Source organism: Macrobrachium nipponense, chromosome 16, assembly GCF_015104395.2.
Source record: "Macrobrachium nipponense isolate FS-2020 chromosome 16, ASM1510439v2, whole genome shotgun sequence".
NCBI classification, from domain to species: domain Eukaryota; kingdom Metazoa; phylum Arthropoda; class Malacostraca; order Decapoda; family Palaemonidae; genus Macrobrachium; species Macrobrachium nipponense.
The window spans coordinates 30,265,845-30,280,049 of record NC_087209.1 but is presented as its reverse complement, the minus strand read 5'-3'; the positions used below and the strand labels follow the sequence as shown (position 1 = coordinate 30,280,049).

General features: G+C 37.9%; 1 protein-coding gene across 2 annotated transcripts in view; it reads left to right on the top strand.

Moving 5' to 3' along the window:
- LOC135195635 (bumetanide-sensitive sodium-(potassium)-chloride cotransporter-like) overlaps positions 1 to 7,065 on the top strand; it is a 116,851-nt gene extending 109,786 nt beyond the window's left edge. For both annotated transcript variants that reach the window (XM_064221993.1, XM_064221992.1), the window contains 9 exons: positions 200 to 335; positions 1,437 to 1,648; positions 1,971 to 2,212; positions 3,044 to 3,192; positions 3,511 to 3,678; positions 3,904 to 3,992; positions 5,183 to 5,354; positions 5,674 to 5,794; positions 6,221 to 7,065. In XM_064221993.1, coding sequence (XP_064078063.1) covers positions 200 to 335; positions 1,437 to 1,648; positions 1,971 to 2,212; positions 3,044 to 3,192; positions 3,511 to 3,678; positions 3,904 to 3,992; positions 5,183 to 5,354; positions 5,674 to 5,794; positions 6,221 to 6,356 — 1,425 coding nt within the window. In that variant the 3' untranslated portion in view covers positions 6,357 to 7,065. The remainder of the gene's footprint in view (positions 1 to 199; positions 336 to 1,436; positions 1,649 to 1,970; positions 2,213 to 3,043; positions 3,193 to 3,510; positions 3,679 to 3,903; positions 3,993 to 5,182; positions 5,355 to 5,673; positions 5,795 to 6,220) is intronic.
- The last annotated feature ends 7,140 nt before the right edge of the window (positions 7,066 to 14,205 follow it).

Sequence of the window (14,205 nt, the reverse complement as noted above, 5' to 3'; positions counted from 1 at the left end):
TTCGGTACTGATTTAGCACGTAGGAGCAGCCATTCGATTTTGAGACTATCAATCTCCATTCTTCCCAATGCGACTATCTGAAGACAATGATCGTTTGATTACTATTTACTCCCCTTCTCATTTCAAGCTTCTAAACGAATGAGCTTATTCATCCAGTCCATATAAGATTTACAGTATTTCTTTCTGTTCATTTTTTCAGTACTACAACAAGTGGCTGAGCTTGGCCGGAGCCTTGTTATGCACCTCCATCATGTTTCTGATTCAGTGGTGGACCGCCTTGCTGACTTTCATCATCATCTTACTGTTATACGTTGTCGTTCAGTACAGGAAACCAGGTTTGTGTTTTGCATTTCAATAATAGTCTAGAGGACTATAGGTGTTCACGCAGGCCCGTACCAAGAGTTTTTTTATGGGGTGAGGGGGGGGGGGCGTTTTTCCCAAAACTGGACCTTTTCTTCTTTAAATGTCATTGCATATGTAGGTATATACCAGATGAAATACTTGAAAATTTTATTTTAGATATATTAAGAAAAATTGGGTATGCGGTTTATGCCCTTCTACCCGATTAGATGTTATTAAAAGTACTGACTTAGGGTAACAGAATTTTACTTATAATGTTGAAAGTTCGCACTGAAATTCAAGAATATTTCTTCAGTTTTATTGATTCATTCATTTATCATGTTAACAATAACATCCATATTACTTTATTTGTTGATATCTTATAAACTTTGACTAACAAAAAACAATAATTATTTATTACTTTGTAAGTACAGTTCAATGAAAAGGATAGTCACAGAAAATAGGGACATCCAGAATTTTTTTTTTTTTGGGGGGGTGTTTGTCGTTCGACCCCTCCCCCTCGGTACAGGCCTGTGTTGTCATGCATGCAACAATCAGCAAAGCAATATTATTCTTCTTAGCGGTTACCCAGATAAATGCGTGTGCGTGTGTGTGTATTATAAAAACGTCTTTGTAACTGCCAGTGCCATGTCACTACATTTTTTTTTTGTTTTACCAAATTCAGGATATATAAAAACTGTATTTCAGATCATTATAGGCATTTATGGAACACTTTTCTGTTTGAGTAATATTAATTGTAACTTATGTGTGTGCATGCATGCACATTGATGTATACTGTCTGGCCGTACATAAGGTACTTCAAAACCTAAGGCCTCATCCAAGCAAGTAATTCATTAAGTAAAAGTAATGAGTGACTGTTATACTTCTGACGCAAGTTAACCCAAGATTTGCCATTGGTAAGTTATAGGTGGCACTGTTAGCTCCAGTTTGCTCTGTTTTGTTTTAAAAATGAAATTAATTCGTTACGGGAAAAACTCATTCCTGCTGCACAGAAATACAACCACTGTAGTAGGTTCCTGTTTACTGTGTAGAAAGTTGTCGTGTATGAACCAAGAATTTGTGGTTTCCTCTAACAGAAGTAAACTGGGGATCATCGACGCAAGCTCAAACGTACAAATTGGCCCTGAATTCCGTGACGTCACTGAGCCATATCGAGGAGCACGTCAAGACCTATCGTCCTCAAATTTTGGTCCTGAGTGGCATGCCCTCCTCTCGCCCACCTCTGCTACACTTTGCCAACGCCATTACGAAAAAGATGTCGTTGCTCATTGCAGGCCAATGCTTCCCCGTAAGTACACTGTCGTCACAAATATATATGCATGTGTACTCCAGTTGAGTCTATGTACGCATGCGCATAGATTTCGTGGCAATATTATACATACATACATATAATAATATATATATATGTATATATATACGTACACGATACACTAAACTCTAACTGCTCTAACTGATGCATCATTTATGCGTGCGGATGCCGACAGCTGCGAATCATATGACATTAACTTTGACTGAACACCGATACGCATGCACATTAGATCTAAAGTTAAGATGTCGTTCCTCTGCCATCAAAGTTCGTTAACAGTGATGCAATATCCTTCCACCAACAGGTGCAGCAGTCCTACAGGGTGAAGCAGCAGCTGGTGCACGAGGCAACAACTTGGTTAGATAACAACAAAATCAAGGCCTTCTATGCCTGCGCCGACGGACCTTCCATGGACATGGCAGCTAGATCGCTCATGACCAACGCCGGCATCGGGAAACTTCACGCCAACACCGTCCTCATGGGCTTCAAGGCTGACTGGAGTACTTGCTCCTCCGGTGATCTAGACGCCTACTTCAAAACTATCCAGTGAGTACATTTTGCACCTTCTGCATTATCATTCTTTTGACAAGGAAGATGAATAGGTTTATAGGAATAAAAGTTTATTTCAACATTGTAATTTTCGGGGGAAAGGGAGTTTTTGTGGATTATCTAAAAATCAATAATTTTTGGGCACATTGGATGGACTCCATGCCTACTGAGACTGATAGATTAAGGTGGAAAATGTGGTAGAGATATGACCCCTAGTCTGATAATCAGAAAATAATTTAATGAACAGGAATAATTACAAGATGAGGGATTAAATAGTTTTCGTGAGTTTAATGGAAATACTCGGCATACTATAAAAAAAGTCTACAATTTTTTTTAATATTAAAGAAAACGAAGGTAAAAATATATACATATATCAACAAACAAACCTAACCTAAGCATTTTATTATTATTATTATTATTATTATTATTATTATTATTATTATTATTATTATTTTATTATGATTATTATTATTATTATTCATTTTAGATTATTATTATTTTATTATTATTATTATTATTATTATTTATCATTATCTATATTAAAAGACCCTCTTTAAGACATGCTTTATTGAAGAGAATGGCAGTATTATTACTATTATTATTATTCCTAAAGTTAAAGGAGCTGGACAGTTAGGGAAGAGGAGACCAAAGGTTAAAGACTTAAAGTAAATGCTGCTAGGGCTAGGGTCTGCTTCTAAAAGGCTTTAACGCCGTCTCCCCTAAGTGCATATAGGCGATTCCCTCCAGCAGTATCGCTGCAGTTGATAATCTACTATCGTTATATTACCTTTTCACGCGGTCTAACACATGTGACACGAATATTCGCAGCTACGCCTTCGATTTGCATCTGGCAGTGGGCATCCTCAAGGTAGAAGGAGGTCTGGATTACAGCTCGATCGTTGACAGTTTACCCGCAAAGATCAAACAAATTAAATCGAGTGTTTCAACTTCCCCTGATGGACCACAAAAGTACCAAAGTACGTGTGACGATGTTCTTTTCTCGATATCTTTGATGACGATTTTAGTCATCAAAGTTTCTGGCTTGGTTCTTGTAAAATCATCTAACCTACTGTGAGATAATAAGAGTTATCATATATAAGAGTTACCATCTGTTACCTCGATGCAGAAAGAAATAATTTAATTAAGGGATGTTATGGTCAATCTTTAAATGAGCTTCGTATATTTTGACGTTTTGAAGTTTAGAACACTTGAAATAAGTCGGTGACAAATCCAATCAATTCACTGAAATCACTTATTGTTATTATGCTTACATTCATCATTTTACATTTCACCAGATTACAGCAACGAAGTCTCCCTTGACGACGAGAATCCCGGGCTCGGACAACAGCCAAAGAAAGAAGAGAACAAAGACGCGACGCCAAAGTCGATAGATGCCATGCTTAGATTCAACGTTAAACAGCCCAAGGGCACCATTGACGTCTGGTGGCTCTTCGATGACGGAGGTAAACAAAGATTTTTGAACATCACTAGTCCTATGATCACAAACCTGCAGTGTACAGTTATGGGTTGTTTGTTAATCGATGTATTTATTCTAGGTTACATACATAATTATATATATATATATATATATATATATATATATATATATATATATATATATATATGTATAACTGACTATAATGACACGCCATTAAATAAACTGACTTAATTACTCTTTCGCATTTCAGGTCTGACACTTTTGCTCCCATACATACTGACAACCAGGGCCCACTGGTCAGAGTGTTCGCTTAGAATCTTCTGCCTGGCTAACAATAAGGTATTTGCAATACTCGGTCTCTTTCTCTCTCTGCTTCATAAAAATATTTGGGAATAACATTCAATATCTACTTTTTATCTGATATTAACAATTGAGGATAGTATACGATGTTATTTTTTTATGCTACACACACGTAATTTTTCTTGACAGCAAAAAGTTAAAGTTCTCCAGGGCAAAGCCAAATATTTTGTGAGAGGTAAAATGTAGGTTTATTCGCAGCACCTTCTCCGTCAATAGTATTGGGCTCCGAGTTTTTCTCCTCTCTCTAGCAAAGCCCAGAAATATCCACTCCGCACAAAAGTGGCCTCCGCAGCTGGATCCAGTCACCAATCGGTCTGGGTCACTCCCAGGGCATCCAGTAGGCTACTCTTGTGCAGAATGGACCACTTTCTGGTGACCAAAGACTGAATCCCGCAGAGGCAACGAGAGACGAGTGTTAAATGGTCCGATTCCTTTGAGAGAAAGGGCAACAATACCCTAATCTTCGATTCATTTCTTGTCTTAGTTGCACCATATATTTTTTTATTGTTTAAACGGGAAGTTATTCGTAAGTTAAACACAAAATAAAATAATATATACTACACCTGAAACCTCCTGCAGCGAAGGTTCTACAGAATGCTGATAGAATTCTCAAACGAATACCGAATTCCTGTCTAAAATCTAAAACAAACAAATGGGGAAAAAAAATCTTATGAATATGAATACGTATTTAGGGACCACGAATCTTTAATGAGAAAAAATGGCCGAGATTCTCCTGTGATCTAGTCTGAAACTCCGTATTCTGATTATTTATGGCAATGCCAGTTTACATACAATCAATCAATGAGTAACTTAGGGATGCAATATAGAGTTTAGGCCAAATGCCAAGCACGGGGACCTATGAGGTCATTCTGAGCTGGGAAGGAAATTGAGAGTAGGTAGACGTGAACAGTACTATAACCGGAGGATAACCTCGCAGTTGCACTAAGAAATAATTTTTAGGACAGGGTGGATAGCAAGATGGAAGAAAGATAACATGAATGGAGGCACAGCAAAAGGAATAAGAGATTTCAGCTAGCTGAAGGGACATTGCAAAAGACCTTTAGTAGTGCCTACAGTGCACCCCGTGAGGTACACTGACGGCGCTTAACCTCCCCCCTCCCCCTGCGGGAAGTGACTTAGGCATGAAGACGACGTTCCTTTTTTTCCAGGACGATTTGGCGTCAGAGCAACTGAGGATGACTGAGCTCTTGTGTAAATTCCGTATTGACTTCAGCGACGTCATCATGATTCCTGACATCCAGAAGAAGCCAAAGGAAGAATCGCAGAATGAATTCAATAATCTCATCAATAAATTCAAGGTCGATGAAGAACAGAACGGAGGTATGGATTGAATGTAACCTGAATTCAAGGCACATTTTCTTTAATAATCGGGAAAAACGCCGTTGTATTTCTCATCATCTTTCCATTAAATTTGGAAGATACTTAAAAATTTCAATTTGCTTATATATATTTTCTAAGAACCAACTTCATCTTTTTATAGTTTTATTAAAAACAAAATTCGGTATGTGGCTTCAAGGTCATTCTTAAGATATCTAGTAACTCAGGAATTATGTGGTCATCTTTCTATCTGGCGATGTAAAGCAGGAAGCTTCTGAAACTATCGATGAGCAAAGACCTTATTGTGTCTTCTTCTATCCAGCAACAGGAATCGAGTGCATCACCGAAGCCGAACTGATAGCGTTACGTGAGAAGACTAACCGCCACATCAGACTGCGCGAGCTGCTTCTACAGCATTCAAGGAAGGCGACGATGGTCGTCATGTAAGTATTTAAGGTCTGCGTTTGTTTTTTTGTATGAAGTTCGAATTATGTACAAAGTGCATAAAAAATATTGTTATCTATACAACAAACAGAATAGAATAGAACAGAACAAAGGAAAATATATTACTCAAGCTAAAAAATAATATCTTGAGTCTATGGGTTTTCATCTATAAGGCTCACCCCTTCTTGACTCCGGGCAATTAAGTAAATAAGTAAAAATAGAAGTATAGATATTAAACATCGAGAAAAATATACCTACAATCTAATGCAGATAAACCAACGATGCAAGTGAATAAATTGTTATAGACGGAATACCAAAAACTATCAATAGCACCCAGTAACCCCTTTGTTTATTGCTGATAAAATCTAATCGTGTTACAGATTTCGAATTCAGTTTCAACACAAGCTATGCTCTTTCTTTTGCAGGACTCTGCCAATTCCAGTTGTCGGGACTGTGTCCGCGCCTTTATACATGGCCTGGCTGGAAACCCTCACCAAAGACATGCCTCCTTTCTTGTTAATCAGAGGAAACCAGTCGTCTGTGCTGACCTTCTACTCTTAAATATAGATAGGACAGCGCACGACGTAACATTTCACGATTGTAGAGTTCACAACCTGTGTCACTCGACTGATCTGGAGTCAGTTGCCATTTGTGGCAATGAAGCGCATCACCTCATTTCTTTCGACAGTTTTATTTTTATTTTTTTCATATAAATCCCATTATTCTCGTTTATTCATCACATTCACAGATGATCAACCAATGACCTAAAACTCTTCTTTCTTCTCTCATGTACAGTAGTTTCATAGACGGCAGAGGAAAGAAGTTATGCTTTGTAGTGTGTGTGTGGTAATGAAGTTCTCTGGTCTCAAGACTTCATCGGTAGCTGTAGAATCACTATTTCCCGTTTTTCGTAATACATTAGTTCCTAAATTTTGGTTTGCTTATGAAACGTGGCGTCTCTTCCGCTCAAAACTGAAAGTTGAAGTAACTTGAGAGCAATTAGAACAACTCTCCCAGTAACCTCTTCAGTATACAAGTAATTGCGCCTCAGTTTGGGACCAACGATCTACTAAACCGTATTATCTTTTAAATTAAGTTTAAGGCTAAAGCGTTATTTCTACCTATTATCTCCAAAACACGAAAATGGTCCCAGGAATTTAAAGACATAATAGATAAAACATTGCTTCTTCTTTCTGTCAATGTTATAATGTTCAACGTCGCCTTTGTATCTTTTAAGAAGTTTATTAACCAATAAAATGTCTTGATGACATACTTTGTTTTCCTTGAACCCTTCTTAAATATCAGTGAAAAGTATGAAAAATTAAGATTTTCTGTAGTTAATATTATAATATTATATTAAATTATATATATATATCTATATATATATATATATATAATATATATATATAATATATAGATATTATATTAATATATATATATACATATATAAATAAATAACTTTATCACGAAGTATATAAAACGTGATGCTATGTATAAATAAAGGTTTTTTTACCACGGAGGAAAAAATGAAAGGCGAGAGAGCCAAGAACTTTCGATCTGAAAAGTAGGCTTAATATCCAAACTGACACTACAAGATTAGCAATAAGGTCGATTTCACTCTACAGAAACGAGGAAACGCCTGAGGGCAAGATTAGCGATTTTTAGGCAGCCACACCTTGGAGGAGCACACACGTGGTCAACAGATGATTCATCCAGAAAACAATACATTTTTTTTTTTTTTTAACAAGGAGGCCTATCCGACTTAGTACCATGAAATTTACAAAAATGTTCCATAAATTGAGTGAAAAGACGAAAATAAGATATAAATATAATGAGCAAGAGAGAGAGTGAGAGAGAGAGAGAGATATAACTATATACATGTGGGACTACTTAAATAGTAGTTCATTTATTTTAAGAGCCTTCATAAAAGTGAGAGATACTTGACTCGTTAGGTGGCTAGTAGGGAGGCTGCCGTCAGGTAAGACGTATTATCGTTCCTCTTGTATCGGGAAATGTGTTGCCCTTCAGTACCTGGCGTACATTATTTGCCCTTCCGTTAGCAGCTTGGACTAATCACGGCCCTGAGTTCTACTCCTCTTTCGATACTTCACTTGAGGTGAAGTCATAAGCTCTTGACAATTTTGATTATTTATGAATATATATATATATATATATATCTATATATATATATATATATATATCATGTAATCATTATATATATATATATATATATATGTATGATTACATGTATATGTTGTCACGTTTGATTCTGGGTCGGTATTAGTGTGAACTGAGTTCCATATTGTTTAGCTTGTGTTATAGGTAGGAATATTAAGGTTTTTCCTTGTTTTCATCTCCTACTTCTTTCTACCTTATTATTATTAGGATATTAATATTTTGGCTAGCCTTATTTGGATCCAACTCGTTTTATATTAAGTATGTTTCCTCTCTTAGAATTTTCTCTGGTTTAGGGCTTAGTGTTGTAGCTTTAGGTTATCTTGCGATATCCAGAGAACCAGGTATTTGTTCTCTTGATTATGTATTCTTGTAATTAAGTGTATTTAACTTCACAAGGTTGATTTAAATAATTTCTTGGTTTGTAATAAATATTGTTAAGTTTTCTTGAGTTTCTGTTTCTGTTTTCCTTAATACTGAGGTACATTTACTGACTGCAATCCTAGTGAATATAAAGACTTAATAGAACCTGTATTGCAACCTGGGAGGTTGTAACAATTGGCGGCCGTGAAAGGATTGCACTCGGCTGTACTCAGTGTTTTGGTTGGCGGAACAGCACTTGGTGGATTTAGCAGTATTTGCTGTTTCATAGTGTATTGCCTTACTCCCCCTTTAATTTTGGAATCATGGAAGAGTTTGTCTTTGATCCTGCCGAATATTTGGGGTCGGCCGATTGTATAAAGCATTTGCCTGTATTGAGTAGGAAGCATTTAATTTCTTGTGCTCAGTGGTTAGGTGTTTCGCTGAAATCTGCGGGCACTAAGAGGGAAATATTGATGGCAGTAAGAGATAAGATTTCTCAAGATTTAGCAGAGGCTGGAAATTTGGTTAACGAAAGTAGAAAGGACAGTGATGATGAAGGTAGTACGTTTGATGTAGATTCAGAGGAGGAAAAATTGAGTGTGAGAGCAGGTTTGACTTTGTTTGAGAATCCTCCCCGCACAGGTATTATTTTTGAAGGTCCATCCAATTTACCTAGATGTAATTTGTCAACTAATCCATTTTTGCCTTCCCCAAATCTTATGCCAGAGGGACCCCTGGCTCCTATTGAATGTTTGGGAGAGTCTAAGGAGGAGGTAGAATATAAGTTAATTTGCAAACGTATCGAGTTGAGGAAATTGGAATTTGAGGAGAACGAGAGGGCGAGGCGTCACGAGTTGGAGGTAGCGAATATAAATTTACAAATGGCAAGGTTGCAGGGGACCAATATGATCAGTTCCCCTAAGAATAATTTTAATGATAAATTTAATTTAGGTGCGGCATTAAAGTTGGTGCCAGTCTTTGATGAGGAGAACGTCCCTGAATTCTTCAAGGCATTTGAACGGGTTGCCACTCGATTGTCTTGGCCCTCTGAAATGTGGACTGTATTAATACAGTGTAGATTGGTGGGCAAGGCAATCCGGGCATATAATGCCTTGGAGGAAGGAATTGCTCGGGACTACCAGAAGGTCAAAGCACTGGTCCTAAAAGCCTATGATTTGGTACCCGAGGCTTATCGTTTGAAATTCAGGAATTACAACAAACACCCTTCTCAATCCTTTGTTGAATTTGCACGGGACAAGGAGGAACAATTCGACGACTGGCTAAAGAGTCGTCAGGTAGTGTCTTTTGCTGCATTAAGGGAATTGTTGCTCCTTGAGGAATTCAAGAAAGCGTGTAGGAAGGAGTTGAGAGTTTATCTCGAGGAGGTTAAGGCTATAAAACTGAATGATGCCGCCCAATTGTCAGATGAATATGTCTTGTTTACAGGTAACAGGAATGTTGGTGGAGTCTCTGCAGGGCCTCCTCCTCCTCGTATCTTTGTTAACAAGGGTATGCCTAATTCAGGCAAGAATAACTATAATAGGTATAATGATAACAGAGGTACTGGATGTAGAGGAACCTTTTTCTGGTGTGACAAACCAGGTCATTTCCAGAACCAGTGCAATGCACGTAGGAGGTATCTGCAGAGAAATGGTCAGAATCCAATTTCATTAATTTCCAACAGGTCAGGTTTTAGTGATAAGGTTGAAAAGACTGAAGTAGTCAGCAGTAGGGTAGATAGTAATAATAATCCATCCCCTAGCAATAAAAATTGGTGACTCAATTTTGACAAATATGTCTGGCCAGGTAAAATAATTCATGAATCTGGAACTATCAATGTGAAGTTTTTGAGGGACACTGGTTCGGCTCGGTCTCTGGTGTTGAGTGAGAGTTTGAATGGTTTACAAGAGAGTTCAGGTAATTATGTCGTTCTGGGAGGGTTCCCGAACACGATTGTTTCTGCTCCGTTGGTGGATGTCAGGTTGTCTTTTCCCGGATATGATAGGGTTACTGAGTTGGCCGTTGTCGATAATCTCCCCATCCCTGGTATTGACGGTATTTTGGGAAATGATATGCTCAATAGTGAAGGTCGGGAATTATTTCCTATTTTGTCTGTTCATGCCCATCCTGTTTCTGTAACAATCCGTGCCACAGCAAGAGCTGCTGAATCAATTAATGATGATGAATTATTATTTAGATGTTTAGAAGTAGATGTAGAAAGGCCCGGGTCTGCAGTTAGTAGTGAAGGTCATATTATTATTAATGATGTAATGAAACCTGATTGGGATCGTTTGGCTTTCATTGAGGCCCAGAAAACAGAATTTAATTTTGAGTTAGGTGATATCAATGATCTAACTAAGCCTCGGTTTGGTACAATAAATAATTTGTTGTACAGATTTAGTAGACCTTCGACAGATGATCTGAGCAAGACTTCTCGGATCGAGCAAATTGTGGTCCCTTCCAAGTTCCGTGAATCGGTAATGAGTCTCGCTCATGACAATTTCCTTTCAGGTCATTTTGGGGTATGGAAGACTTTCTGTAAATTGGCAAGATATTTTTGGTGGCCTGGGATGAAATCGTCTGTGAAGCGTTTTGTGAACGAATGTGAGGTTTGTCAGGTTATGGGAAAACCCAATCAAATTATTCCCAAGGCTCCTTTAAATCCTATTCCTGTCATCGGAGAACCATTCTCGGAATTGGTGATAGATGTGGTTGGTCCTTTGTCGAAAACTAAGTCTGGTTATATTTATCTATTAACAATTATGGATAGAGCCTCTAGATTTCCCGAAGCTTTCCCTTTGAGACGGATAACCTCTAAAGTAGTTTTTGAAAAATTAATGGAATTCTTTTCCAGGTACGGTCTCCCTCGTGTTATTCATACCGATTGCAGTACGAATTTCACAAGTAAAATGTTTAGAGGTAAGTGTGCTGAACTGGCCAATCAGCACATTACAAGTGTTCCAGGTGTGGTAGAGAGGTTTCACCAAACATTAAAATCTATTATGAAAAAAAATTGTTATGAACACGGAAGCGAGTGGGACAAAGCACTTCCGCTCGCACTCTTTGCTCTTAGGAATCATCCCAATGCCTCCACAGGTGTAGCTCCCTTCGAACTGATTTTTGGGCACAAAGTCCGTGGCCCTTTGGACATTTTTTGTGAAGTATTAGGGGTCAATCGAAGGGGAGATGTCAAAATGGGGGAATTTGTGGATGATTTGAGAAAGAGAATGTTCAGTGCTTGGAAGTTTGCTCGTGATAATTTGAATTATTCTCAGGCTAAAATGAAGGCTAACTTTGACAGGAACACTAAAGCCCGTTCTTTTGAACCAGGAGAATTGGTTTTGATTTTGAGTATGGACCCGGACAATTTTCTTGAACCTAGATATAAGGGTCCGTGGAAAGTTTTGAGGAAATTGCCCGAGGTGAATTACGAAATTGAAGCTCCTGGTTCAAACAGGAAGTGCAAAATCTTTTATGTAAACAGGTTGAAAGCGTATCATAGTAGAAGTGTTGATCCTTTAACAGTTGTCTCTGAGCCATTATCTGTAGCCGTGGAATTTCATCATCAGGATTCGGATGATTTAATGAGTCAGGTTTCTTCAGATGCTCTTTTTTCTAATATACAAAATTTAGAAGTTTTACAGGAAGGTCTGAAACATTTGGATCCTCACCAAAGAGAGGATGTGTTTAATTTAATTTATTCCTTTTCAGATTTATTCCGGGACTCTCCTGGTAGAACTAATTTTCTTTGCCATGATGTAGAGGTAGGTAGTGCCTCCCCAGTTAAACAAAGTCCTTATCGGTTAAATACTGTAAAGAGGGATTTGGTTGAAAAGGAGATTAAATATATGTTGGAGCACGACCTGATTCAGCCATCAGTCAGTCCTTGGAGTTCCCCTATTGTTCTTGTTGATAAAGCTGACGGGAAGTTCCGCATGTGTGTGGACTATCGAAAGATTAATGCCCACACCAAAAATGACTCTTTTCCTTTGCCACGCATTGATGATTGCCTCGACCAGATAGGTTCTGCCAAATTTATTACGAAACTAGATTTGTTGAAGGGTTATTGGCAGGTTCCGTTATCTGATCGAGCTCGTGAAATCTCGGCATTCGTAACTCCCTTTGGTTTGTATGAGCAAGGTTATGCCATTTGGGATGAAAAATGCTGCGTGCACTTTTCAGAGGCTTATGAATAGTGTCATTTGTGGTTTGAAGGGAACTGAAATTTATATTGATGATTTGGTTGTATATAGCAATGATTGGAGTACGCATATGGTAAGATTGCGCAAGGTATTTGAGGCCCTTAGGTCTGCTAGTTTGGTTATTAATTTAGCAAAGTGCGAATTTGGCAAGGCAAAGGTTTGTTATTTGGGTCACGAGGTTGGTTTGGGTCAGGTGGCACCTAAACAAGCCAACTTCGAGGCTATTATTAGTTTAAAAAGGCCAGGTAATATTAGAAAGGTGAGCAGAGTTCTAGGAATGACTGGGTATTATCGCCGCTTCGTGCGAAATTTCTCGGATCTCGCTCAGCCTCTTACTAACCTTTTAGAGAAGGGTCAAAAATTTTGTTGGTCTAATCAGTGTGAGGAAGCTTTTAATAAGCTTAAAACCATTCTAATTTCGAAACCTATTTTGACTTCCCCAGATTTTCAGAAACCTTATATCATCGCAGTAGATCCCAGTGATGTGGGTATAGGTGGTGTCCTTTTCCAAAGAGACGATGAAGGTGAGGTACACCCCATATCTTATTTTAGCCGGAAGTTATTGGCGGCTGAAAAGAGGTATTCTACCATTGAAAAGGAAGCTCTTGCTTTGGTCCGTACCCTTATACATTTCAAACCTTATGCAACTAACTTTTCTCTTCCCATAGAGATCTGGACGGATCATAACCCGCTTGTTTTCATTGAGCGTATGAAAGGAGCCAACCAGAGGATCTTGCGTTGGGCTCTCTTGCTTCAGGAATTCAAGCTGGTTACTATACACATTAAGGGGTCTGAAAATAAGATTCCTGACGCTCTGTCACGGATCTAACAATGGTTTGCTTTACCTGTCTCGTACCTCGTCCTGCTCGTTTCATCTATGAGTTTGCATAAAAACTGTTTAGTACTTTGTAGTTTAAGGTATGAGTGTATGTTTCCTTAGTTTAAGATTTATAGGCTATTTTTCTTACCTTTAGTAGCTTATCATGATTTGTTTTAATTTCAAACTATGATTTTGTGTACTATGTTAAGGTTTGCTTAGTGTTGAGATGTTTCTCGTTGACTATTAGAATTGGTAATTTGTGGTATGCCAACTTTTGAATTTTGGTTAATAATTTCTACTTTATTAGGTTTCAGGTTTATGACTTTGTCTTCTTCTATTCCTGAACTTATATTTTGTTGCAGGTTATATTTAATGCTTTACCTTTCCAGGATTTATATTTAAATTACTTTTAAAAAATGTTTCAATTAAATTTTTTTTTCTTTGGGGAGGAAGGTATCAGGTTAACGTAAATTATTTTATTCATATACATTTAAATCAGCCTTGTCCTAATTTTAAGGGTATTACTATTAAGGATTTTGTTATGTATATTTTAAGTGTCAAGTGAAGTGTTTGGTGATAGTTTCGCGCCTCCTCCCCGCTTGTTTATTTGTTGTTAACTATCGTACTAACGATTGTTGTCTTTTGTTTATTTTTTCGAGTATTGACGAACGCCTTTGGGTTGAGACTGATGTCTGGAGGTCAGCGCTCTGCGAGAGTTAGTTCGGGTCTTGACAAGCTCTCACCAGTACTGTTTCCCGTCGCAGCATTTATTTTGATTTGGAGGACGACTTTGGATACTTACCTTTTGGACCACGCACTTGGATATTTCCCTCACGGATTTTGGAAGACG